The 25776-nt window shown below is 38.1% G+C and overlaps 2 protein-coding genes across 3 annotated transcripts; both read left to right on the top strand.

Annotated features, from left to right (window-relative positions):
- Nucleotides 1-2: 2 nt before the first annotated feature.
- Nucleotides 3-15894, top strand: DACT3 (dishevelled binding antagonist of beta catenin 3). Its single transcript, XM_063431796.1, has 4 exons — nucleotides 3-186; nucleotides 7949-8027; nucleotides 10740-10850; nucleotides 10976-15894. Exons 1-4 carry the CDS (start codon nucleotides 49-51, stop codon nucleotides 11908-11910), a joined length of 1263 nt encoding a protein of 420 aa, XP_063287866.1. The 5' UTR covers nucleotides 3-48; the 3' UTR covers nucleotides 11911-15894.
- Nucleotides 15895-20272: 4378 nt separating this feature from the next.
- On the top strand, nucleotides 20273-25427 carry GNG8 (G protein subunit gamma 8). 2 transcript variants are annotated; one of them, XM_063433327.1, is made up of 3 exons: nucleotides 20273-20413; nucleotides 23184-23311; nucleotides 24670-25427. In XM_063433327.1, exons 2-3 carry the CDS (start codon nucleotides 23228-23230, stop codon nucleotides 24796-24798), a joined length of 213 nt encoding a protein of 70 aa, XP_063289397.1. In that variant the 5' UTR covers nucleotides 20273-20413; nucleotides 23184-23227; the 3' UTR covers nucleotides 24799-25427. The 2 variants fall into 2 exon arrangements, with proteins under 2 accessions (XP_063289397.1, XP_063289396.1); XM_063433326.1 differs by having other exon boundaries at nucleotides 20276-20413; nucleotides 23165-23311.
- The last annotated feature ends 349 nt before the right edge of the window (nucleotides 25428-25776 follow it).

Below are 25776 nucleotides of genomic sequence, written 5' to 3'. Positions count from 1 at the left end.
GCTCCCGCTGTCTCCGCTCAGTCAGGGCTCAGCCGGCGGGGAGGTGACATGCTGGGCTCGGGAGGTTCCTGGGATCGGGGGGAGATCCGGAGGGCCCTGCGGGGGAGCCTGGCCGCCCTGTGCGAACTGAGCCTGCTGCAGGAGAGACAGGAGATCCGGGTCCGGAGAGCCATCCAGGGAGGAGAGGTAAAGGAGAGGGGGGCTGCACTCTGTTATTATATATTGTTTATTATCACTACAGTATATTATTATTATTATTATTAATCTGTTATTATATATTATTACAGTATATCATTATTAATCTGTTATATATTTATTATTACAGTATATTATTCATATTAATCTGTTATCATACATTATTACAGTATATTATTAATCTGTTATTATATATTGTTTATTACAGTATATTATTAATCTGTTATATAGTTTATTATTACAGTATGTATTATTATTAATCTGTTATTATATATTTATTATTACAGTATATTGTTATTAATGTTTATTACAGTATATTAATCTGTTTTTATACATTGTTTATTATTATTAATGTTATTTATTACAATATATTATTTATCGTACAAAGAGCTGATCAATCTGTTATTATATATTGTTCTAATATATTATCAATCTCTTATATATTCTTCAAACATCTTATCATTCTGTTGTTATTCCAATGTATTATCTAGCTGTTAGTATAAATGATCAATCTATTATGTCATTCATTATAATGTATTACCATTCTGTTATTATACATCATTCCTATATATTATAAATCTATTATACCTCATTCACATATATAATAAATCTCTCTTTTATTATAAATCTATTATTATACATCATTTCAATGGATTATATATATTTTTGTATTCATATCTCCACTATATTATCAATATATATTACACCAATCAATATATTATTTATTTTATTATACACAAGTCCAATATATTATCTATTTTACATCACTCTAATACATTGCCAATCTATTCTAGAGTATTCCAAATCACATCATCAATCTGTTATTAATCATCACTCCAATGTATTATCAATATATTATTACACACCCCATCAATGTATTTTTGATACATTGATACACACCCCTCCAATGTATTATCATTCTAATGATATATTATCAATCGGGTATTATATATTCCTCCTATGTATCATCACACCATTATTACACATTACTCCAGTGTATTATCAGGGTATTATTAAACATCCCTCTAGTGTATTATCAATCTAATACTACACATCCTTCTGTGTATTATCAGTCTACTATTACACACCACTCAAACATATTATTAGTCTGTTATTATCATTCTGTGTTTTGTCACTTTATTATTACACATTCCTACAATGTATTATCAATCTATTCTTGCATATCCCTCCAGTGTATTATTACACATCCCTCCAGTGTATTACTACACACCAAACCAGTCTATTATCAATGTATCACTACACATAACTCTGATAAATTATTACTGTCAGTCTATAATCACAAATCCCTTAAGTGTATTATCAGTGTATTACTACAAATCCCGCTGATCTATTAATGGTTCCTTATTATACATTACTCTAATATATTATCAAGCTATTATTATACATCACTCCAATGTATTATCACTTGTTGCTGTATATATCATTGTAATGTATCATCAATTAATTATCAATCATTCCTATCAGATGATTTATTATACATAATCAATTAATTATCTATTACTCCAGTGTATTAAGTCTATTATGACACATTCACATTCCTCCAATGTAGTATCACACTATTGCGCATCACTCCTGTGTATTATCAGTCTATTATTAAACATCACTCTTGTGTATTATCAATCAGTTATTAAACAGCACTCCGTTGTATTATCAATCTGTTATCACACATCAGTTCAGTGCATTATCAGTCTATTATTAAACATCGCTCCTGTGTATTATCAGTCTATTATTAAACATCACTCTTGTGTATTATCAATCAGTTATTAAACATCACTCCTTTGTATTATCAGTATATTGGTAAACATCATTTTAGTGTATTATCAGTCCGTTATTAAACATCACTCTTGTATATTAACAACCCATTATTAAACACTCCAACCTATTCTCACTCTGTGAGATAGATAGAGATATATATATATATATATATATATATATATATATATACCGGTGTATATATAATCACTGCATTATCAATCATTCCAATCTATCAGATCATGTGTTATACTTCATCCTCCAATTATCAGATATACATCACTCCAATATATTCTCAATCGATTATTCATCATGATTGTTTTATCAAACACAACTTACCAAGCATTCTTTATTAAAGAATAAAGTAAAATGAGATATTATTATATTATTTTTCCAATTTAAAAATGATGCTCACTGCATGTACACAGTATCACACAATAAGGGACAATCCGACTCTCCTTGTGTCTCCAAATAATCTGATTATAGCATTTCCCTTATTATTTGTCTGCTTTATTACTTATATACAATAGTGCTTATACACATGCATTTATTACATGTCCTATGTAACGTGGGCATTGTGCAAACTGTACCACCACATTCCCAGCGTCTCACATATACGATACCAAACCTTAGAATCACATCAAGTCAGCACTGGCCTCTAGCAACCGCCAAGGATACACTAACACCAGCAGACAAAGAAAGCGTGCATGCAATATACAATCCTTTGTTTTCGCTCTCTGTAACATACAAGCCCATTTGTTTATTATATCTGAATGATAAAGTATTAACATGTAACAACTGGGTATAGAATTAACACCCAGAAAGCTGTAACGTTATGAAGGAGGAGACGAGCTGTCTGCCTGATTTTAATACATGTTTACTCCTCTTGCATTCACACAAATCCACTCACATACATACATCTGGTGTGCAAGAACATCTCCAACACTCCCTATACACGGTTTATATCATTTGTATCTACACTACTTTTATTACTCCTCCATCTATCTATCTATGTATACTATGTATACACCCCATTCACATAATCTGATTTGTGCTCAATGTATTGCTTCTTCTGTAGTTTCGGATGCAGCTTTTGCATCAAGGTTAACTTGGGAGCAAAATGCTAATTTTGCATTATTTGACATTATTTTCATTGATCTTTGGCTTCAAACTGCTCCCAGTTTGCCGAGATGAATACAGGCCTGTGATCGTATAACAAAATCTACATTCAGCATCACACATCTATTCCGGGTTAAGCAGGGGATTTAAAGTATCTTATTGCAGGATTTATTTTTTGTTGTGTTTATTTTAAGAGTCTGTTTTATTCCGAACGATAACTTTAATTAACCCTTTGTCTAGCAATATGAAGGGTACTTGAGTATCGTGCCAATGGCTAATGCAGAACAGTAAATGCCCCTTTACATAAATAAATGGGAACCAAAAGGGGGGGGGGGGGCGTCTGTTTATTTCTGTTCTGTAGAACAAGAAGTTTATTATTCCAATCTCTGCACCATTAGCCAAATGACTGCCATTTTCTCACTATTAATGTTACATGGCATTGCCGCACTTCCTGTTGAGGTTTTGAGAAAGGCCTAAGCGGTGTCATGATGGTTGCAAAGCTATTTCCTTAGGCATGAAAGAATGTCATGCTTATGGCTTGAATTTCTTTTCATCCCTGAGGTGGCCACATTCTAAGCTGCTTTGCCTCTCTCCTCTCCGATTCTGTCTGTCTATTTTAACCGCTCGCGCTCACAACATAGTTTGTGCTGTCATCTTTTCTTTATAGGTGAGTGGGCTCGTATGGAGTTTGGGAATATTAAAATACAGAACAAATAACTAGAGGTTAGGGTTTATTGGGGTGGGGGGTCGTTATTTATTTTTTGGTCCAAGCAACTTTTTCTAAATTCTGTGTTTATAACACAGCAATGTAAATGCATAGAATTACATTTGATGAAAACCTGTGCTGTCACTTATTAAAGAATTCCTGGGTATGCTGTATTCACTGGGAATTGCCATAAACTGCGTCTGCAAGGCTGCGTGTTACTGCAAATTCTCCCATCCACATTGTAGGGATCAACAGGTGTCATTTTTTAAGAGTGGATCCCGATACTGATCATCGATCGCCTTTATGGCCGATTGCCAATAGCTGGTGCCAAAATTCTGTACAGTTGAAGTTTTTGACAATAGTAACATAATTTTGTTAACAAATATGGCATTGACTGAACATGCTAAAAGCAATCACACTCCTATCACTCTCAGCCAGCCAGTACATGCTGGGATCACCAAGATCCCAGCATATGTTCAATAATTTATTGAAACTTTAAAAAGCGCCAATATATTCTGCACTGCTGAGTGCAATGCCGTTACTGATAGGAGTGAGATTGCTGACAGTAGATTATATACTGTCTCGCCTCCCTGGGTTCAGCTGTGCTTCGCATGCGGAGACTTACAGAAAATGGTGACGTGAGGCCTCAACGTTTTTTGCGGCTGACGGCTGGGGTTTCTGGATACAGAAGACGGTGTGTGGTGACTGGGAGAAGTAAGTTATTGCTAATATCAGTAAATTACAATGCCAATACCAATTATTTGTAAAATGCTGAATATTGGCTCTAACTATCCGCAGAACCGATAATTGGTCTATCCCTACTACATTGCTATTGCTTTTGTTGTTTATCCTTCATGCCAGGGCTGGTTGCCCTGTAATGCATGGGGATGTGGTGACAAAATGATTACCTGTCACACAGGGGATGGCACTTAATTGGGACATTTTGCTGTTGCGAATAAACAATGGACGTAGTGCCACTTTAAAATCACCTGTAGGATGATTATGAAATACAACTATTTATGTTGTTTTGTTTTTTCATTCTGTGTTTTCAAGGTTTACTTCAAACAAAGTAACTACTTAATTTTCTTGCAATGGAACGGTCACAGCCCTGTACTCTTTCCTTTCACACTAAAAAGGGCCATTGTCGCATTTACTGAGGTGAGGAGTGCAATAAAAGTAAGTATGTAACACACTCCTTAGTACAAGAGAAGGGACAATGTGGCCTTCCTTCCAAGGCCCATGGCATCATGGGAGTCAAGGTAATTTGCATTGTATGCCAGCAGTGCGTTGACAGCCTGACGTGAATTAAAATATATTTCTATAACAAATCACATGGCTAACGTCTACAGTTCGGTAATGTAAACCCCCATAAGTGACAATTCTTCTTTGAGTTCGAAGTCTGTCATGTGCATTTTAGACGATGATTGACAGCTGACATCATTGGCTTTTTTTTTTTTCTTTTATCTTATTTTCCCCACAAATTGCAATTTCTGATAGTAAAAGAAGTAAATACGTTTCTGCAGGAAATTGCTGGCGAGTCCTGAACCATCTTAATTGCGTACCCCGTTTTTTGTTTTTTAGTTTTTTTTTTTTTTCTTCTTTTTAAATGTCTTTTTTTTTTTGTTTTTTTTCTTCTTGTGCATACGTGAGAATCTAGCAGTGATTCATCAGTAGGCAGGCAAAGCTGACAGAAGCTTTGCTGACAAGACAGCATGTAGAACATCTTATTTTTCACATTTTTATGCATTCGCTCTGTCATATCACCCATTTAATTCTACACAAAAGACAACAGATCAACAGCAAAAAACATATGTGAGGAAGGCTGAACTTGATGGGCGCAAGTCTCTTTTCAGCTATGTAACACACAACATGCACACTAAAAGCAAACTGCTTTGTTTTCTGTAATGTCACCACCATTCACACTCATCACCCCCCCCCCTCCCCCCCATCAAATTACTTTGTGCTGTATTGTGTGTAAAGGGGTCTCTGTTTGTGGCGTACTATGCGTGGCTAGGGGCTGTAGTGTGTGTGTGTGTGTGTGTGTGTGTGTGTGTGTGTGTGTGTGTTTTTCTGGGTGTATGTGTTGTAGAGCACATGTGTATAGGTGCGGTAATGTATGCATAGGTGGTGTAAAATGTGTATTTATAGGGGATATAAATTAATGTGTGTGCATGCAGAAGTTGTAGTGTGTGTGTGTGTGTGTGTATATAGGGGTGTAGTATGTTAGTGCAGTGGAGCAGTATGTTTGTGTGTTAGTGTAGGGGGTGTAGTGTGTGTAGTGTGTATATAGTGGTTGGATATGGGCTTAAATTAATAATTAGAAAAACAAAAGTAAAACAAAAAAAAATCCAATTTACTCCCTTTTAAAACTTTGCAAGTGGAAGAGAGCATGCAGATACCTGGTGGTCCAGTGAGAGGGGGCACGGCGCACAAAGATCCCTGGTGGTCCAGCGGGCAGGTAATTTAGTATGTACCCCGCAGGGTACAGACCACCTCTCTCCCTCTCGCGAGCACCGTTTTTTTCAGAGCGTTGCCGCGGGTTATCATGGTAATCTCGGATTGCTTGCGAGAGGGAGAGAAGGAAGCTGCTCGGCATGCATGGAGAGTGACCGGCACATGATGGGACAGAACTTCATTTTGGGGCAGGTGCTGCCCTGCATGGGCTGGCAGGGGAGATCTCTTGATCTTTTTTTTGCCGGCCTCGGCCCATGGCCATCGCGGCCCACCGCCATCGCGGCCCACCGAGCGTTTGCCCGATGGCCAGTCCGGGGCCTGTCTCTGATCCATGTGGAGTTAACCAATTAGGTATCTGGAACAGTCTGTTAGAAGTTTTAAAGACCCAGACTGCAAATGATTAAATAAATTCTCCCAGCTGCAAAGCCTAATTCACTGTAATGAAGTTGCTAAAGCCTTTAATTTCTTATCCACAAACGCACTTCTTAGTAGGTCCCGTTTCCGGCCATGCTTTCCTAGGGTTTGGATTTCTGATTGGCGGTGGAGGTTTGCACCCCTAATGTTTGCCACACAGTGATACCGTAGACACCATGTGACGCCATGCTGGTCTTGGGTGCACACTCACTGTGGCGAACAGATTTGTGGGTTTGTAGAAGTTTAAGGTTGCAAAGCCAATATAAATATAATATATATTTCTAAAATAGCAGTTTGAGTGTCTCAGTTTATAGGCAAAAAATCTATACTTCATTAAATTATTTCGACCTCGTCTGAATTGCTTCCAATTCTTTTTTTTTTTCCTTTTCTTTTTTTCTTTTTGTATTTTTTTGTATTTTTTTTTTTACATTTTTCATATATTTCTAAATTAAAACAAAGTAGGGCCCCTGTGAGGGACAGTTAAGCAAGTAAGTAAAACTCGCCTTTCCCTGCCCCCAGCCTTTGGACCCTCAGTGGCGATATCATCGTTGGGGGTCTTTGCAAATGGTGACAATGACACTTTTATTTTGTCTACTTACTAACAATGCAGTTCCAGTAATCTTTTTATTTTAAACCCAATTATCCGTCACAAGAAGCCTCCTTCATGATGCTTTCCATGTACTTACAGTGTTTTGCAAGTCTGTTAGGGAGCAATTCTATCATGGAATTACAGCGCATACATTGTAATTTCATTTTCTGAATTTCTGATTAAGTTAATTCACACACTGCGGCTCAAATTAATATACCTTCTATGACAAGTGTTGGATGATGGTAAATGTATTTAGATATATAAATAGAAAAGCCAAGACTGCCCCTCGAATTTAAGGTTTTATAAGATGATTCTCCTGTGCAATTTGTAAGACAATGATCCAGTCACACGATACTGAACTGGCTCAAGAACAAAAATGGGAGAGCTGTATGGTGGTATATATATAGCTCTTTGATCTATCTCCTGGTACCTCTTTTTATTAACTGCAAGCCACCATTGAAATTCAGTGAACTCTGAACAAAATGCTACTTATAATGGTGTTGGGTCTAAGTATCTATCTATAGTAGTGTACTATATTAAAATATAACCGTGATTTTTTTTTTCTGGTTGCAAACTAACTTAGAACTATAAAACTTGTCTATGTTATGTTTGTGTTTTAGAATTTTGCTATTTTGAGTATCCAGTTATAGGCACTATATACTTTAGGATAAATATTGTTGTCTTTTTTTTAATCTTAGGATCTTGACCGTCAGCTGTGGGAACTGGAAAGACAACTTGGAGAATTGAGATTTCGCGCAGAAAAAGACCAGGAGAATGGTGAGACGCAGACAGAACACACACACACACACACACACACACACACTATTGACAGACGAAATAACCAAAGCCACTAACACCATAACCAAAATCACAAACTGAACACTGACATGTCTCTATTCCGTCCTCGTTATCTGGCCAGCATTGTCTATAGAAGTGGTAGGCACCCTCCACGCTCTGACAGCCATAATGTTGGCAAAGTATCAGTGGAAATATTGTCGACAACATCTGGAGTACCAAAGGTTGTGTCTATTTTCATTAAATGTCCACACCATACTTTAAATGAATCGCCTAATCATTGATGCTTCATCCTCTGTTTTGTTTGTTTGTTTTTTCTATTTTGTTTCCAATGTACACCAGGGTTTTTAAAGTTATTTTCGCAGTAGATATAACATAAGTAACTGTAATAGCGTTTAGCGGGCTGAGGGAAGAATGAACAGTCTCTTCCAGACAAGTGACAGCTCCACTTTAACACAAATTTAAAAGAAAATGGACCATCATATCAAAACCCAGATACAGGCAATTTATAATAAATTCCAAGTCACGTCTGCAATGATACATGCAATATAATAGCAAACACATCTAGTGTTCTGCATTCTGTGTCTGCTAATGTCTGCCATCCTATATCAATAGTAAATATCATCAACGGAGTGCTATCAGCAGGTGCACAGAGTAATTCAGAGCTAGAATGGAAAGCATGCGGTCCTATACAGTTACAGAAAAGTTTTACGAGTAAAATAGGGTAATTCGGCTAACTTTTTTTGTTTTGTTTTCCAAATATAAAATGTTTGTCCTTTGCATTAATTGACTCTTTTGTTTCAAACATAATTCCCAGCATGCATCTGACCTCAACTGACTTTTTTTTTTTTTTTTTTTTACTTTTTGGCTTTTTTTTTATGCTTTGTGAGAAATATTAACATAAACCTATTATTTAAACGTTGAATTTATATTTGAAGTGATTTTGGTATCCGACTTTTAAAAAGGTTTTGTCTTGTTGGTGCTCTGAAACCGTGCTTGATCAGTTTGTTTCTGTATGTTTAACGTATTGGATTATACATTATCATCCTAGGCGGTGGAATGCGTCAGCACTGTAAAAATAAGCAATAAGAATAATAAAAAAATAATTGTTTTATTTGAAGCCGGTCTGAGTTTCCTGCCCATAAGTTTATGTTGCAGATTTGTTGTATTCCAACTCCCATCACCCATAGCCAGAAATAGTCCAAGACCTGTTAGGTTTGTCTGCCTGCTTTTATCTTTTCCCCTTCCATACATAGCTCATGCCAATTATCCTGTCCTGCAAGTGCCTGGGATTGTTCCGTTAGTTTGGGCATGTTAAGCCCCAATTTTAGCTGCTATATTTACATTTTTGGAGTCTTGCCATCGGAATCTTTATTCATCTTGTATGCAAATGTTACAGTTGTGTTTTGGGCAAGATGCCAAGGGCATTTTCTAGTCCGACTATCTGGGGGACCTGTCAGCTTCAAAGGAAATATGCTTTGAATACTTTTCATGTACATATATCTGTGTGCCATTTATACACTGGTATGTATACACGCTATCCCATGTATGGCAAAAGATCAGCTATGCTACATTTATTATTAATGCCATTTATATAGCGCCAACAGATTCCGTAGCGCTTTACAATATTATGAGAGGGGCGATTGAACTATAAATAGGACAATTACAAGAAAACTTACAGGAACGATAGGTTGATGGCATTTGTTGATAGGACTGCAGTGTGAAACTACATAAGGGCAGGGTTGTTACTTCACCTCCGTCATTAAATCACAATTTTAGGTTAGCTAATAATTACAATGATTTTTATATAGCGCCAACATATTCCGCAGTGCTGTACAACAGATAAACGAAGACAAATAGTTCTAGCAAAACATGTTTGACATACAAGAACAATAAGTGAAGAGGGCTCTGCCCAAACGAGTTTGCTATCTAAATCTGGTTAAAGCATATGAATTATGCATACACCAGGCTATTTCTAGTGAAAAAATTGCACTTTTGACTTTGTATTAGTAAGTTTAGCAATGTTTTATCTAATGGTATACATTCAAAAGAAGTGTTGGTTCCTTTTAGGAATTTATTATAATTGCCTGTATCTGGGTTTTGATACAATGGTCCATTTTCTTTTAAATTTGTGTTAAAGTGGAACTGTCACTTGTCTGGAACAGACGGTTCATTCTTCCCTCAGCCCGCTAAACACTATTACAGTTACTTTTCTGGTGTGAAAAGTGGCAGAAATATTAATAAATGAAATGCGCTAGAAAAGAGAAAAGTGCCTAAAAACTTTTTTCAAATTTGATCATAAATACAGATAATTCCCCCGAACATAGACCAGCTTTCTAATGTGGGGAATCCCTCGAATCCCCATGCTACAGAGCTGGTGGTAAGTCCGAGGCGTCGTTATGTAGGTAAGTCGCAAAATGAGGACTACCTGTTGTAGAAAGATAATTCACACCAGATTATTTACTGACACATTGATTAAAATATTCCCTATTGATCTCCCTATGCTGTCTGAAAGTTGCAAAAGTCGGAGCTTATAATAATGATTAATAGGGAGCCAAGTGGAAGAGATAGATATAGATAATGGGGATCGTCTATATTATTTCACATTCGTGTAGTGTGATATCATAGGTATATATATTGACCATTATGGGGAAAATGCTATTTTGGACTAACTTTCTTTTCTGCTTCTTACAGCCTACGAAGGTGATGGCGTGGAGACATGCGATGTGTTTTTGGACTCTGCCCCAGTAGCCCGACAGACGGAGGCTCGTATGCAGTATGCAAACGAACGTCCAAAGAGTGCAGGTAAGTGGCGCATGAATGCGGTGTGGTGAACATGGTTACCTGTGATGAATCTCACATCTTTCATCCATTTTCTCTTCCCTTTCTGTTTTTGTTTTCTGGCCCACTTGTTTTTTCTTAACCTTCAGGTGATCTGGTTGTGGGATCTCCCCATCCTCGCTCTTCCTCCTCCCGCCTCTTGGTTCCTCGATCACTCTCTGCTCCGTATCCTTCTCCTTCATCTCCACCATCTGCTTCCCGCCGGGCTGAAGGCTATATACTTTCTCTCCTCCGCCGTCAGCTTCGGACACCATACCTGCGTTCGGCATCTACTGAGCGACCTGCTCCTCCTCCTCCCCCTCCTCCTGCTCAGCCTCCAGTATGCCGTATAACAAATGCCTCCTACACACCCCCTCACCGTGGTCCTCGCAGGAAGCACCCCCCATTGTTGAAAGGCCACAGTGTAGAAGGCTCCCCTCCTCGTCAACCTAGGAAATGTCTGTCAGCAGAGGAACCACCTCGTAAAAGAGGAGGGAGGAGGACCCCAAGATCCCTGTCAGAAACAAGCCTCAGGGATCCCAGTCCTCGTGGGGAGGCAGGGGCAGACCCCAGGAACCACCCAGAGGTTTGGGATGTACCTAGAGGAAATGCAGAGGGCTGGATAGATGCCAGAAGTCATGCAGAGGGTTGGATTGGGTCCAGAGGTCATTCAGAAGGATGGATGGAACATAGAGATCTTTCTCAAGAGTGGGGTGACCCTAGAGGCCACATACAGGAGGGTGGCCGTTGCTACACATTAGGAAGAGAAGGGAGGGGACCTGCTGTAAGGCTTGGTCCTCCTTGTAGGAAGTGGAGGTCTACAGCAGAGATTAGTGTAGGGGGGCAGGAGGGTGAGTCCAGAGTGGACTCCCGAGTGGATTCAGAAGGTGAAGAGGAGGAAGGAGAGCTTGTTTGGCCCCTGCAGCTTCCACCTCGTGATGCAGATGGACGCCCCCAAATGTTTAAAGTGAAAGCATCACAGGCACTCAAAAAAAAGATCATGAGGTTCCACACGGGGTCTCTCAAGGTAATGACAACAGTGTGATGAACAAACATGAGAATTGTCCAATGCTTGTGGTTGTTGCTTCATAACAATACCATGGCAGCCATATGATGTTTCTACCTATGTATATACAAAGTCGCAAAATTGTGTGGATGTAAAGTTGTTTACACAAATCTACATACAGGGTCCGAATGTATGATGACCAGAGAAGTATTATGTGTGTGATGTCCTTCGCTAATTTATTTTGACATTAAGATTACTTGAAGATATCGATTCTGCTCCTTGAGATACATCAACAGATTATTCTGTTCAAACCACAAATGTATTCTACGTGAACAAAGTATAGTATTCAGGGAGATATGCTTCATTATATATTTTATCAGGTTATATGCCTCTGGGTCATCGAAAACTATGTAGACCATTAATGTAGTGAATGTAGTTCTGTGGGAATTCCTCCTGAATGTTACAAGTTCAAATGATGCACCCACATAAATGGAATTCCAGTAACTGTTTGAATGTCCATCTAGATTCTAGAACATTAACTGATCATACCAAACAGTGCTACAATCTTACCTGGTCAGGCCACTCAGTACTTCAGTAGTACATGGTCATCCCAGTCTAATATCTGTCACTAAATAACATGTTGTGGTGTTTTATATCTTTAAATAAGCCAGAATATGCAGCTATTTCTATTGATTTACTTGCTAAGAAGAAAACCTATGGTCTTAATCTACTGATTCACAGTAATTTGAGGTCATTGTCTGGAGCTGTCCTGCAGGAGATTTTGTCCTTTTTAGTATTTGCCGCTTTATTCCCAGCTATTGTGTACATTTAGTGGCATCCAAACTTTCTACGATTTTTATTTTAGATTTCAACCCTAGACTTAAAACAATCCGGGATAAATTACAATCTATTGTTTGTCAGTTGTCAACGTGTTAACTCTTTTTAAATGGTGAAATTGTTCGAAGGCAGCCGTTTTCAACAACTTCAATTATCAATTCAGTGAGAAGTGCCCTTTGCTTTGCTCAAGCTTGCGTGTTAAACAATCACAATCCATGCACAGAATAGTTATCAACACTATCGGATACTTGTCAAATTCAGCAAAAAGGACCTCCCAAAAACCAGAGCAAAACCTTTTCTAACACTTAAGCAATAAATAGTCACGATTTCACAAAACTTGTACTAACAATTCCTTGTTAGTCAAATTAAAATAAGTACTGTAACAACAAAATAACATAGAAAGAACGATAGCACAACTGATTACAAACATGTACTCTACCAAAAATCCCAACTCTGAACAAGCATATCAATATCGATTTGGAACAGAGCAGGTTAAAGATGCATTATCCTCACAGCTGTAAAATGCGTCAGACAGGTCAGATCATATAAAGATATTTTAAGTTTGTTTGTTAACTTCGAGAGTATCGACAGAACTTGCCTGAAAAGAACATTTAAGGAAATTATGGTTGTGTGTTATTCAAACAGGTCTTCATATCTTTTGGGGGAATAAGGACTCGTCAAGGTCCAACTTTTGTAAAAATACTTCTAGAGGGGACCGTAAAATCCAAAGAAGAAATATATTCTTCGAGGTTTCCAGTATTAAAAAAAAAAGTCATGAAATGGTTTAATGATATAGAGCTTCTAGAGACAAAGCTTTGTGTCTTGAGTTTTTCAAAACAGCATGTTAATTATTCTGTACATATGCTTTGGAAAATGACAGATTCCATTTTTAGCAAAAATATCTAATCTGGAAGATGTTTCTAGGTGTATTCATAGTCTAACGATTCCAGTGATTTGTTCTCAAAGGCTGAGGCCTACAGGACTTTGTATTTTTAGTTCCTTTTAGATTAAAGATTTTAAAAAAAAATCTTTTAGGTTATGGACTATCGAATGTCATGATAATGAGGATCTTGATACTGTATGGAACGTCCTACTTCTTTACACTAGTGGCTGATATTAGCATAGGGTGTTTAAGGGTTTTTTTTTTTTTTTTTTCTTAAAACATTAAGAGGATAACTATGGCTATGTTTTGATACTGTATTCATGGAGACAGCTGTAGTTATTGATGGTACGTAGTGCTTAAGACACTCACAGATAATGAAGTGGTCACCAGGGCGACTTTGAAGTTTGATGGACATAATAATGGCCATTGTGGTACTTCGTTGTACCATATCAAGAATATTCTTCTACACTGTACAAGTTATGGACTACACCATTAAAATTGAAAACTTCTATTCATGATTGCAGATTGTACAGATCACAATCTGTACAGAATTAGGCCAATATTTAGGAACGTTTTTAAAACATTACATTTCTGAGTTTGGCTGGTGTAGGGTATCGATTATACTGTGGCTATGATGTTCAGCATTATAGAAAAGCAATAGAACTACTCACCTAGCCAATAACTGGTTGTTCGAGTCCTACAGGAATAAAATGAAGGTTTTACATATCTTTAAGCTGTACCTCCCATTCTAGCTCGATAGTGAAAAGAAACTAGGCACGCTCATGAATCCCCTACACTCCTCATTTCAACACCAGATCCAAGAACTGCCCCATGTAAATAGGGCTGTTTAAGAATAGTATAAGGAGAGGGCAGCCATTTTGTTATGCCAAAACGATTGCGTCTTGTCAAATCCGCTATGCAGTGACTGGCATCCATAAAAAAGAAGTGAATAAAAGTTCCTAGGCCCTCCTTGTAACTTGTGCTAAAAGAGGAGGTCGAAGAAGTAAGAGATTTTGACACTCATGATTACTACGTGGTCCCAAAGTTCCCAGACACAATACATTCTGCAGGACACAATATTTACAGCTTTCTGAAGCCATAGAAATGTATCGGCTATCTGTCCATTTCACTTTGATGTTGGCACAATTTACGAAGAGGTTATGGTGCATCTACCACACTTGTGCCCAGGCAAAACTTTGAAACCCTTAATGAAAAGTTGGCATTAAACACCTCCCTAAATTGCATCCATAACACAGTGCTGTATGTACTCCAGGTATTAAATGGAACTTAAAATGGGATCGCCTACATGTGAAACATATGGGCCTGTTTTATCGTCTTGCCCCAGGGTCATCAAGAAGATATATATTTAAATCTGAACTTAAAGTGTTGGCATTGATAACGGATTGCTATGTGGTCGAATCTCCAGTATAGAATCTCCTAGTGTAAATCTGCATTGCTTCTATATATTTTATAATGAATTCATCCCAAGCAAATCCAGTTAGTACAGTCATCTTATGCCATACTCTTAAATTGGTGTTAAAGTGCATGGTTTTCTTTTTCGGAGTGCCAAAATGGTCAGCACCCTAGCTTGCACTGCTACGATACACATCATAAAAATTTAAATCTTAACGCAAATTTCCATTTCATTAATGTAAAGTGCTGGCCAGTGCCTTAATTCAAACTTTAAATGTATATCCATGATTTTTAAATTGTTCTTGCACTTAAAGATTTTTGCCCTGTGACGTTTATAAAGAAGGCTTAACGGTCGCCCTTCAAGGTTTGAGATCATCTCTGGATATGCAAATACAAGGCTGTGCTTGATATGTGTCTCCATTTACTCCTCAATGCATTTGTGTTCTTCGGCCGAATGTGCGGAAGTTCAATCCGAACGGAACCCTGTTTACGGGGTAGTAAGTAGCCCTTTAGAGAAGTTCTAAAACTTGCATTATTAAACCCTTCAAGGACTAAGCTTCTGTTATAGTGCAAAGAGTCCAGTGTTCCTCTAATGTCACAGAGTGACTGGTTAATCATTTAATTAAGATAAACGTGTATTTTCTGTTTGCTGAATTCTGTTACTCAGGCTGTAATTTCAATGCATAAAAGGCTGCAGTCTATATATGGGTGGTAACTGGGTTTTAATCTGGTAAGCAGATATGCATGTTGTGAGAGTACTGTAAATTTGAAGGCAGTATGGACTGCGTATTTGTATAATTAAGTTTATGGTGTAAATAAAATTGTTGCATATGTATATACGCTGTATGAATTTTGCATTTCGGATTCTGTAAATAAAGTGGTGATGTTCATATTGTCTCTGATCTCTATTGATGTTCTATAAGAGAAGGGGGTGGCACCTTTTATTGGATCAATAATGACATTACTCTGGGTAAGGTTTTTGATTATATCGGTGTTATATAAATAATGATGATGTTCTACTGGTGGAAGTGATACCATGTCTCTAATGTTTTATGCCATTTTTATCTGTGCATGGTGTCACCGTGTCTCAGATCTGTCAATTTTCCATTGGGGAGGTACCACCACTTCTCTGTTCTCTAATGACCTTCTGCTGGGAGAACTGGCACCGTGATTTAAGATATGTTATGGTGTTCGTCTGGAACAAATATACAAAGTCTCAGATTTTTTTGATTTTCTTTTTTTTTTTATGTCCACTAAAGGTTGATGGAACCATGTTTGTGGTCATTTTGGGAACCTTTCATTGCCCTGTGCTTCAGGAAAGATGGGTTAGATTTAAGGCTCTTTAATTATAAAGGGATGAGACATTAACACCATTTTTATTGTTTCCAATTTTTCTCTTCGTAACAAATTTTGTTTCTGTGTAACATTTTCCTGTTTACCAACTTCTTCATTTTTCTATTCTGGTCCCAATTACCTCTCCCACTATATCTTCTTCTTTTGCCTGAAACCTTCAAATATTTAAAACATTTTTAATTTTTAATTTTATTTTAATGTACAGTTAACATATACTGTGCGAGCAATTGAATGTGTAGCATGTTCCAAATACAAGAGACACAAATATACATGTAGATATACATGTATCGCATAAAAAGTTCTTTTCGTTTTGTTTCTTGCTCGCGTTGTCATGGAAACTGAACAAGAATCTCAAATCCAAATATAACCCTGAACATGATTCACTGGCATCGCGGAGACAGCTGTACGAAGGGTGAAAGGATGTTGTGTTCGGTAATAGGAATCTGGATGTGCAGTGTATCGTAAAGGAAATGGGCCTTGGTTACTAGAGGCTATAAAAAGGGGATCCCACGGATTAATGTATCTGTTAACCTCGTGTAGTAATGATTCACCAGTTCTATTTATCACCTAGTTTCATAAAATCCAGTTTTCTGTATTTCCCCATGCTAAAAACATGGAGGCTAGATTTGCTCATTGAGAAATGTTGCCGTTTGTGCACCAAAAATAAATCCAAAGGGACACTCACAGGGGGGGTGAAGTTGACCCATGTTTATTAATGCTACTTGCAAATAATGAATGAAAATATGCACAAAAAAAGCTATTAAAGGATCACTATAGGGTCAGGTCTGTTTGTGCTGGCTCTGACCCATAGGGAAAGCAGTGGATTGGCTAAAATCGGCACGGGGCGGGGCCAAATGCCATTTTGCCCAATCTGGATCTATGAGGAAAATTCTGCGTTCCCATGCAAAGCGTGGGGATGCTGAACGGCAGGGCTGCTTACTGTGCAGCCGTGAGCCAGGAAGCCCCTCCAGTGGCCACCTGAGGAGTGGCCACTTGGAGGTGTCCCTAGGGGCAATGTAAACACTGCCTTTTCTCTGAAAAGGCAGTGTTTACATGAAAATGCCTGAAGGCAATGATTATACTCACCAGAACAACTACATTAAGCTGTAGTTGTTCTGGTGACTATAGTGTCCCTTTAATAATGAAAATACTCTCTTCTTTTGATTATCTGCCTAGCCAATTCTATGAGAGTAGTTTGGAAATCAACTACGTGTACATTGTAGAAGGAACTAGGAGAAGTTAAACTGTGACTGGGATTTCATGATAATTCATGCTGTCACAGCCATCGTTAATATTGATTGGACCATGGCCAAGCATTTGCGTGGGCCCTGCCTGCCCTCCACTCCCGGCATGCAGTCACACTCTCCACCCAATGCAGTGGCGGAACTAAAATAGAGCGGACCCTGATGTAAGGATTTTGGGCCCCGCTATTGCTAGGATGGCCAAAAGGTAGATCACCCTCTGTCATGCAATTACAAACAATGCTTTGACAGCTGGGACTCTGCCATTTTCCCGTGCCAGCAGGGTTGTATTTAGCACTGAGCCGTGTTTGTGTGTTGGAATGTAAGCATGATTTTGTATGGAGTATGTTTGTGTGAATGTATGGGTGTGTTTTGTATGTGGTGTTGACATTTGAATGCAAGCATCCATTTATGTGTAGTTTAGTTATTTTGCATGCAGGGGTGAGTGTTTGTATAATTTCGCTGTTTAACACATAGGTGTGTTTGTATCTAGTGTTGACGTTGCAATGCAGTAGTGTGTTTGTATGTAGTGTTGAAGTTTGAATGCGGGGATGTCTTTTTGTGTAGTGTTGGCATTTGAATGTGGGATGTATGCACATATACACATACACTGACACACATACAGATACATAGATATCGGCGATCCTAAAATATATTGTTGCATGTGGAGGACAAACAGGGCAGCTGCTTTGTGCTCCATAGGAGTAGCTGTGCCTGTTTGCCCCACATTAAAGACTGCCCTACATGCTGTAATTTACAACGTTTGTACCTTAATCCACTGCATAGTTACTCAGAAATAAATTGTTTTAACTTCTCCACAGCAGGGTTAATCAAACAAAGGGTTCTCTAGCCCTATCTCTGCCCATTAGAAATAAATAACTAGATACCCCAATGGGAGAATAAAGCTTGAGAACGGCTCCCAGTGATTGATCAAGGAATAGTACAATCATCACATACTCAATAGAAAGACATACACAGTGCTTGAAATGAGTTGGAGTTGAAATAATAGAGCAGCACAGACAGGTGGCGCTACAAGTTTAAACTAACAAAAAAAAAATGGAAACACAAAAGGGTCTATTTATACACTGAAATAAAACATACATTGGGGCGAATTGCAAAATTGGATCTGTGACACAGAGTTGGAGAATTTTTCCAAGTCGTCTACTTTGGCCTGACTTTTAGACTTTGGTGAATTCTCTTCAGTGTGGATATTTACTAAACGGTGAACTGCAAACCAAACTGGAAATCAAATTCAAAATATTTGGCTAAAATAGGTGCATTTAAAGAAAAATCTTCAATTCCTCTGGTTTTCCAATTTGTCTGACATGCCCTAAATTTTCAAAGAAAAAGCAATATGTATATATATGATACCTCAAATTGTATTACAATGGTATCTAGATATACTTATCTGATATAGTCAAAACAGCCTCTCAAGGTCGTGGCCCAGTTCCTGACCTTTTACAACATATATATATATAGACACAGAGGGAAATGAGATTCGGCTGTGCATAATCTAAAACAGGAACAGAAAAAGATACATAGTGTGATACAGCAAAATAAATAATAATGCGCTGGTATAATAATGCACTCACAAGATCAAAATGAATAATGCACAAAAAAAGGTGCCTGCCCCGATAAACTTGGGCGGCTGAACGCCTCCACTCTCCACTGGGCCCAAAAAGGTGCCTGCCCCGTGGACCGTTCAGCCGCCCAAGTTTATCGGGGCAGGCACCTTTTTTTGTGCATTATTCATTTTGATCTTGTGAGTGCATTATTATACCAGCGCATTATTATTTATTTTGCTGTATCACACTATGTATCTTTTTCTGTTCCTGTTTTAGATTATGTACAGCCGAATCTCATTTCCCTCTGTGTCTATATATATATATATATATATATATATATATATATATATATATATATATATATATATATATGCCCTAAATTTTGCAAAATGTTTTTCAGTCCTCCCATAATATCAGACACTGAGGGGTTGCTATAAAATATATGTTCTAGATGACGTGATGCACTTTGGTTATCTAGAACGAAGAAGTGGCACATTTACTGGAACTGAAATAACTGTGAGTTTATTATATTGTGTTTTACTCCTTTGGAGCTCTGTATTGTACACATTATATTATATTAATATTGTATATTATTGTGATTTTCATTGCTGTGGAGCTCTGTGATACATTCATACCAATGACACATTGCTGTGATTTGTATTGCTGTGGAGCTCTGTGATTCAGTCCTACCAATGACACATTGCTGTGATTTTTATTGCTGTGGAGCTCTGTGATACATTCATACCAATGACACATTGTTGCGATTGTTATTGCCGTGGAGCTCTGTGATACATTCATACCAATGACACATTACTGTAGAGCTCTGTGATACAGCCATACCAATGACACATTACTGTGATTTTTCATTGCTGTGGAGCTCTGTGATACATTCATACACATTAAACATTCTGTCCTCCTTGAAACGAGGGACAACGAGGAAGGGAATATGGACTGGGTTGTGAACGAGAGACCCTTAGATCAATACAAATAGGGGGTCTCTGTCCTTGTCTTGCGATATTTACACAGACTGTATGTTGTGTAGTTTTTATTGTGCGGTTTCACAGTCACACCTGTCCCTCGTCCCTCCTCCCGCTGCCTCCCTGGAGATCCACTATTGACTTGCAGCTGTCACTAGGTCTGTTAGCAGTCTCTGTCTCACAAACACTCTGCTGGAGCTGGAGAGGGGTCTGTTTGTCCCAGTGTATCGCCTTTCACTTTTGGCACTTACCCTGCAGACTGCCCCCATACAGGTGAGTAAACCTTCACACTACAACACTGAAAGGTCCTATTCATTGCTCTTCCTAGCCAGGTTAACCATATCGGTGCCAGGTACACTGTTCCCAATTTCCTTACATTAACTCTTCCATTGCTGGTGATCTTTACACCCCACTGCTGTAGTGGTTAACTGTGGTACCCCAGATGTTTGTTACATACATTTCCCATGATGCATGATTGCAAAATTAGCCAACACTACACTATTGGCAATACAAGGGTTAAAGAGCAGCATTTTCTGCTAGAGGAAAACAAAGGTAGCTATTGGATAAAATATCAATTGTTTAATTGGAATTAAAGGAATAATCTGTAGGGTTGGAAGGTGTAAATTCATTAACCCCTTAGTGACCATTGCGATATCATGCCTTACACAATATAATGGGATTTGCCTATTCCTTATGAAAGATTAAGCATTTTTTTTAAATTTTATTTACCTTTTAGGAGCCAAGGCTCCAGTCATGAAAGGGTTAATGTAGTCCGCTTTGAAACAAAGAGCAGGGAGCAATGATGCAATCCTCCCCATTGTTGTCACATACAGGGTTTAACCTGTTGAGTGCCATGTAAGAAACCAAGACCTTCAGACACGAGAAACTAGTGTAGTACCAATATTGCGTATCATTTCCTGTAGTGGGCTGCTTAACCCACTAATACTATAATCCTGTAAAATCTCCTTCCCTGTGGAGCAGTTCTTTGTTCCATTAATTCGCCCCCTTTCTGTAAAAACCTAGCGTTCCCAATTAAATGGTGGATCAACAAGGAGCAGGTATCACAGAGCAAAGGGAGAAGGCGATGGTTTGAAATAAGTAAAGATTTGCAATAAATACCATTTACAAGCAGGCAGCGTGTTCTCTAATGTAGAAATGGAATTGAGTGGGCAACATTCTAAAAGTGATGCAATCACCATGGAAACTGATGCAATGTCCCTGCTGATTGCTCCAGTTTTAGAATGTTGCCTTCCTTTTATACCAGCTAAACCTTAATTGCAGCATCACACTGACAGTGAGGTTTATTTACACAAGAAGGATCGCATTTGCTAAATTTAGCTTTAAAATAAAATGCGATTTTTCTCTATTTCCAAGCTGGCATTTTGGCCTAATTTTTACAATTTGAATTTTAACTTCATCACAAATAACTATTCAGTAATAATTTCCAATGAATATTACCAGGACCCTGGTTAAATAGCCATAGATACTGATTCACACGCTTATTCACTAAAAGGGACACTGTGGGCACCCAGACCACTTCAGCTAATTGAAGTGGTCTGGGTGCTGTGACCCTTTTGCACTTAGTGCTGCAATGTAAAACATTGTAGTTCCAGAGAACGACAATGTTTGCATTGCAGCTCTAAGTCTGTGACTGTCTAACAGGCAGCCACTAGAGGGCTTCCAGGAACTCCAGCATCAGAATTTCCCCATAGGAAAGCATTAAATAATGCTTTCCTATGGGGAGGTCTAATGCGCGTGCGGCCATTGCCGCACATACCCATTAGGTCTCCCTGAAGGCGAGGGAGGAGCGTGGTCGGAGCCTGACCCAGCGCTGAGGGACATCGGCGCTGGATTCAGGTAAGTGGCTGAAGGGTTTTTTAACCCATCAGCCCGCAGTAGAGGGGAGTGCGAGGGAGGGGGCACTCCAGGAGCCTATATTACCAGGAAAACAGGTTTGTTTTCCTGGCACTGTAGGATCCCTTAGTGTGAGAATTCAAAGTGAATTTGAAGGAAATTTAAAATTTAAGGCCAAAGTAAACGAAACAGAAATATGACTGACATAGAAAATGTTTGCAGTTTGGCTACTCTTATCTTGAATGGGAAATTGACTTTAAATTCACTTTGAACTCGAATAATGAGCGGTGGGGTAATAAGGTTTTTCAGTACAATGAACTAGTGTTTGAGCAGATCATTTTCAGGATTATAGAGTTGTTTGGTTAGTACAGTGGCTTAAGCAACCCTCCATAAATTACATGTAGCCTTGGTACTACAGCAGTTTTTTAAACTATATTTGCATGATAACCAGCTAGCTTTTCGTTTACAGACCTCTACAATGTCTACATAAGTAGTCATCTGGCTTTACACGATGCCTAGTGTGTGGAGGTGATGACGCGCATGTGCAGCCAACCTAGCTCTCATTACTACTGCTGAGCCAGTGGCATAGCAAGAAAGTCCAAGAAGGTCAAAATCATTTGTACAGTCGAGGTTATTACAAATGTGAAAATTGTCAAGAATTCAAAGTCCCCAAGACCTGCATGTCCAGGACAAGCTTTCTTTTATATATCTATCTTTTCTCTATTCTATATCTATCTTTAAATAAAACAAATATTTACTTCAAAGTCATTTTTAAATTTTTTAGATAAAGTTAAATTGAAACCATGGCTGGCTTGTAGAACGGTTACAATTAAGCTTATTGAGATCTTAAATTTGAAATTCACTGTGCAAACACTTTGTATTCTTGACAATTCTCACGTTAGTAAAAAATAAAAAAATCTCGCTGGGATAGTATATAGATGTAATTTCATACTATTCCGTTAACACAGTTGTACTTTAAGTAGAGATATTAATAAATCATGTTTCATTTCAGTTGAAAGGCAGGTGCTATCACAGAGTTAAGTAAATAAAACATTTTTTACACATGTAGATGCTCTGTCATATAAGCAACACATACCCCTAGGATATCCACTTACCTGTAATTAACTCTCCTCTACTTGCTGTGACCTGCCCAATCTCCTGGGGCACCAGGTGGCCCTTCTCATTGCAGTATCAAGAAACAGTGGCTCTGTGACAGTTACACCGCTTTACACAATGTCAAACAACATGACTAAAATTGCCGAGGCTCGTAAAACAGTGGAACAGTTGAAGATGGAGGTGAATGTAAGCAGAACGAAGGTAAGAATGAATTAAAGCAAGCAGCCGAGAGGCTTATGTCAGTCTGTTGACCCTGAAAGAGTTAAGACAATTTATTGCTGCTTAGTTGTTCTAAACCTGAAACTCCAACATTTAACAAGGGAATAGGTGCATATGGCAACTCTCCCAGAATGCCAAGTAAACTATGCAAATAAGCAGACCACATTGGCCAACCCATGGGTTTGGGAATCTTCGAAATGTTAGTCTTAGTAAATCTTAGTAAATCTCAAAGTATATAAATATCTGATGCCATGAAGGTAAATGTTTTGAAAGTTGTGATGAGATTAATAAGTCCAATCTGATTTTTAATTAAATTCTCAAAGTCATCAGCATGCTGGTGAGACCTAAACACTCAATGCTGCGTTGAACGTACCTGCCTCACAGAGGTATATTAGAGAACTTACTTCATCATCACAATCATTGGAATGTTTTTGGGGGGGGGTTATGCCACCAAACTATGATTAATATTTAAAGTAACATGGGTAAAGTATAGTGTATAGTAGTTTTGTTTTCTTTTATTAGAATTCTTTGTTCTTTTTACCAATGTAACCTTGAACATTGATAGTAGCATAAAAGGGAAGTAAAATATATTGTTATAAAGTATATATGATATACATTTATTATGGTACTGTCATCTGAAAATGTCTTCCTACTAATCAGTTTAAAACCATTTTAAAATTAATTTTAATCTCAGGCAAGTTATAGCCATCTTGCCTTCATAAATGTAAGTGTTGTGACCGTTGCCAGTTACTGATAATAGAAATGGAAAAACAAGCAAGGCCGTAGAGATCATGTGATGACAGCAGCCAATCCGAGACTGTGATTTGCAGAGTAGCTCCCAGCATTCCATTGTCCTGGGACACATTGGCGTCCTCTCCGGTGGGGCCCAAACTATCCAATGTTTGGTTGAAATGCTTTATTTTTGTTGCGAAAAAAGTTCTTAACATTTTGAAAAATGATCAACACAAAGTATATTTTCTAAAATGCTAAATGATGGAACATGGACTATATTTGATAATAAAGAAACAACAAAACAAAAAAAACATGTTAAGGTTCTTCTGCTTTAAGACCATATGAGTCAGGTTTTCCTCCTGTTGCTTCAGGACTCTCACAAAAACTTTACGTCTAATAGAATTTTATAGTTTTTAAAAGACAGCAAATTATTCATAAGCCATCTGTATTTGCCATAAGCTTACAGTTTTCCGTGACGGGAGTTATTGTCCAAAAATTAGCCGGATAAAACCTGGCCAAAAATTTAGTCCATTCCTTATTCCTGAAAGCTGTAATTTGTCTTTTTGTTTTGTTTGTTTTAATCCTTCATCACTGCTTATGTCTTCCAGGTGTCTATCGTGGTTTCCGAGATCCTCTCATTCTGTCAGTCTCACTCCCTGTCCGATCCATTGGTCTCTCCAGTTCCAGCACCTGAGAATCCATTCAGGGAGAAACGTCTGGTTTGCGTTGTCCTCTGATCTGCTCAACCCATGGCCTGCAGTCTTCATCACCTACGACATACAATCTTCTTCTCTTAGCCTCTTGTATTATATGTTCTTTGTAACCCATCGACCTTCCTAGTTGCCTCGTTACATGACATTTTGTATGTTTTGTCTTGCTTGTGTGTATGTAGAGGTAGCGGCAGGAGACCTGTCCAAGTATGGGACCTGTTACAAATCCTTTGCAAAAAAAAACATTTTCTTTCCAGGAAACATTGTATTGACCAACCCCTTGGAAACTCCTAGTGATTACTTTACCAACTGCATTCAATATGAGGTCTGTTAATAAAAGGTGTGCGTTGTGGCATCTTGAGAACTGGCTTGTGTAATTTAGGATACAATCTATAACCGCAGAATTGGGAATTCTTTTTTTAACCCTACCGGTTTTCTAAATTACACAAGTTAGTTTTAAAGTTATCACAGCTCATTGTTTATTGACTAAACCCCTTTGAAGTCTCTCCTTAGCTTGGTGTCCGGTAGGTCTGATTTCTAAGAATTTTCCCCTGACGTCATGGTGGCTTTACCTTTTTAACCCCTACGTTTCTTTTGCCCTACATTGTAACTACACTGTCATGACAGCTGTTATAATAAAATAGTTAATTAGAGTGTATCGTGATCTGGCTTTGTTAATTTAACTAAAACATAATAACTGACAGTGGTTGATGTCAGAGTAGTTGACCTACAGCCTTTTATTGGATAAGCATAATTGGAGTTGGAGTCCACAGCAGTGATAATTTTTATATCCTTGAAAGTTAGTTCACCTGTTTCTTGCCTGTATTAACATGCTCTTTCTGCTAGGTGGCGCTATGTGTTCCTTGAAATGTTAAGTCGTGTAGTTATTGCAGACTGAATTCAGACAGTAATTTCCATATGAAGCAGGTTATGTATAATGTATCAATCGTGAGGCACAGTTCTGAAAGTGGAGCAGTCATTAGGATCGTTCCATAGGTTTCCATG

The sequence above is a fragment of the Pelobates fuscus genome, chromosome 9 (assembly GCF_036172605.1).
Source record: "Pelobates fuscus isolate aPelFus1 chromosome 9, aPelFus1.pri, whole genome shotgun sequence".
NCBI classification, from domain to species: Eukaryota; Metazoa; Chordata; class Amphibia; order Anura; family Pelobatidae; genus Pelobates; species Pelobates fuscus.
Note: the sequence above shows the minus strand (reverse complement) of the source record. Positions and strands in the feature narration are given on the sequence as shown.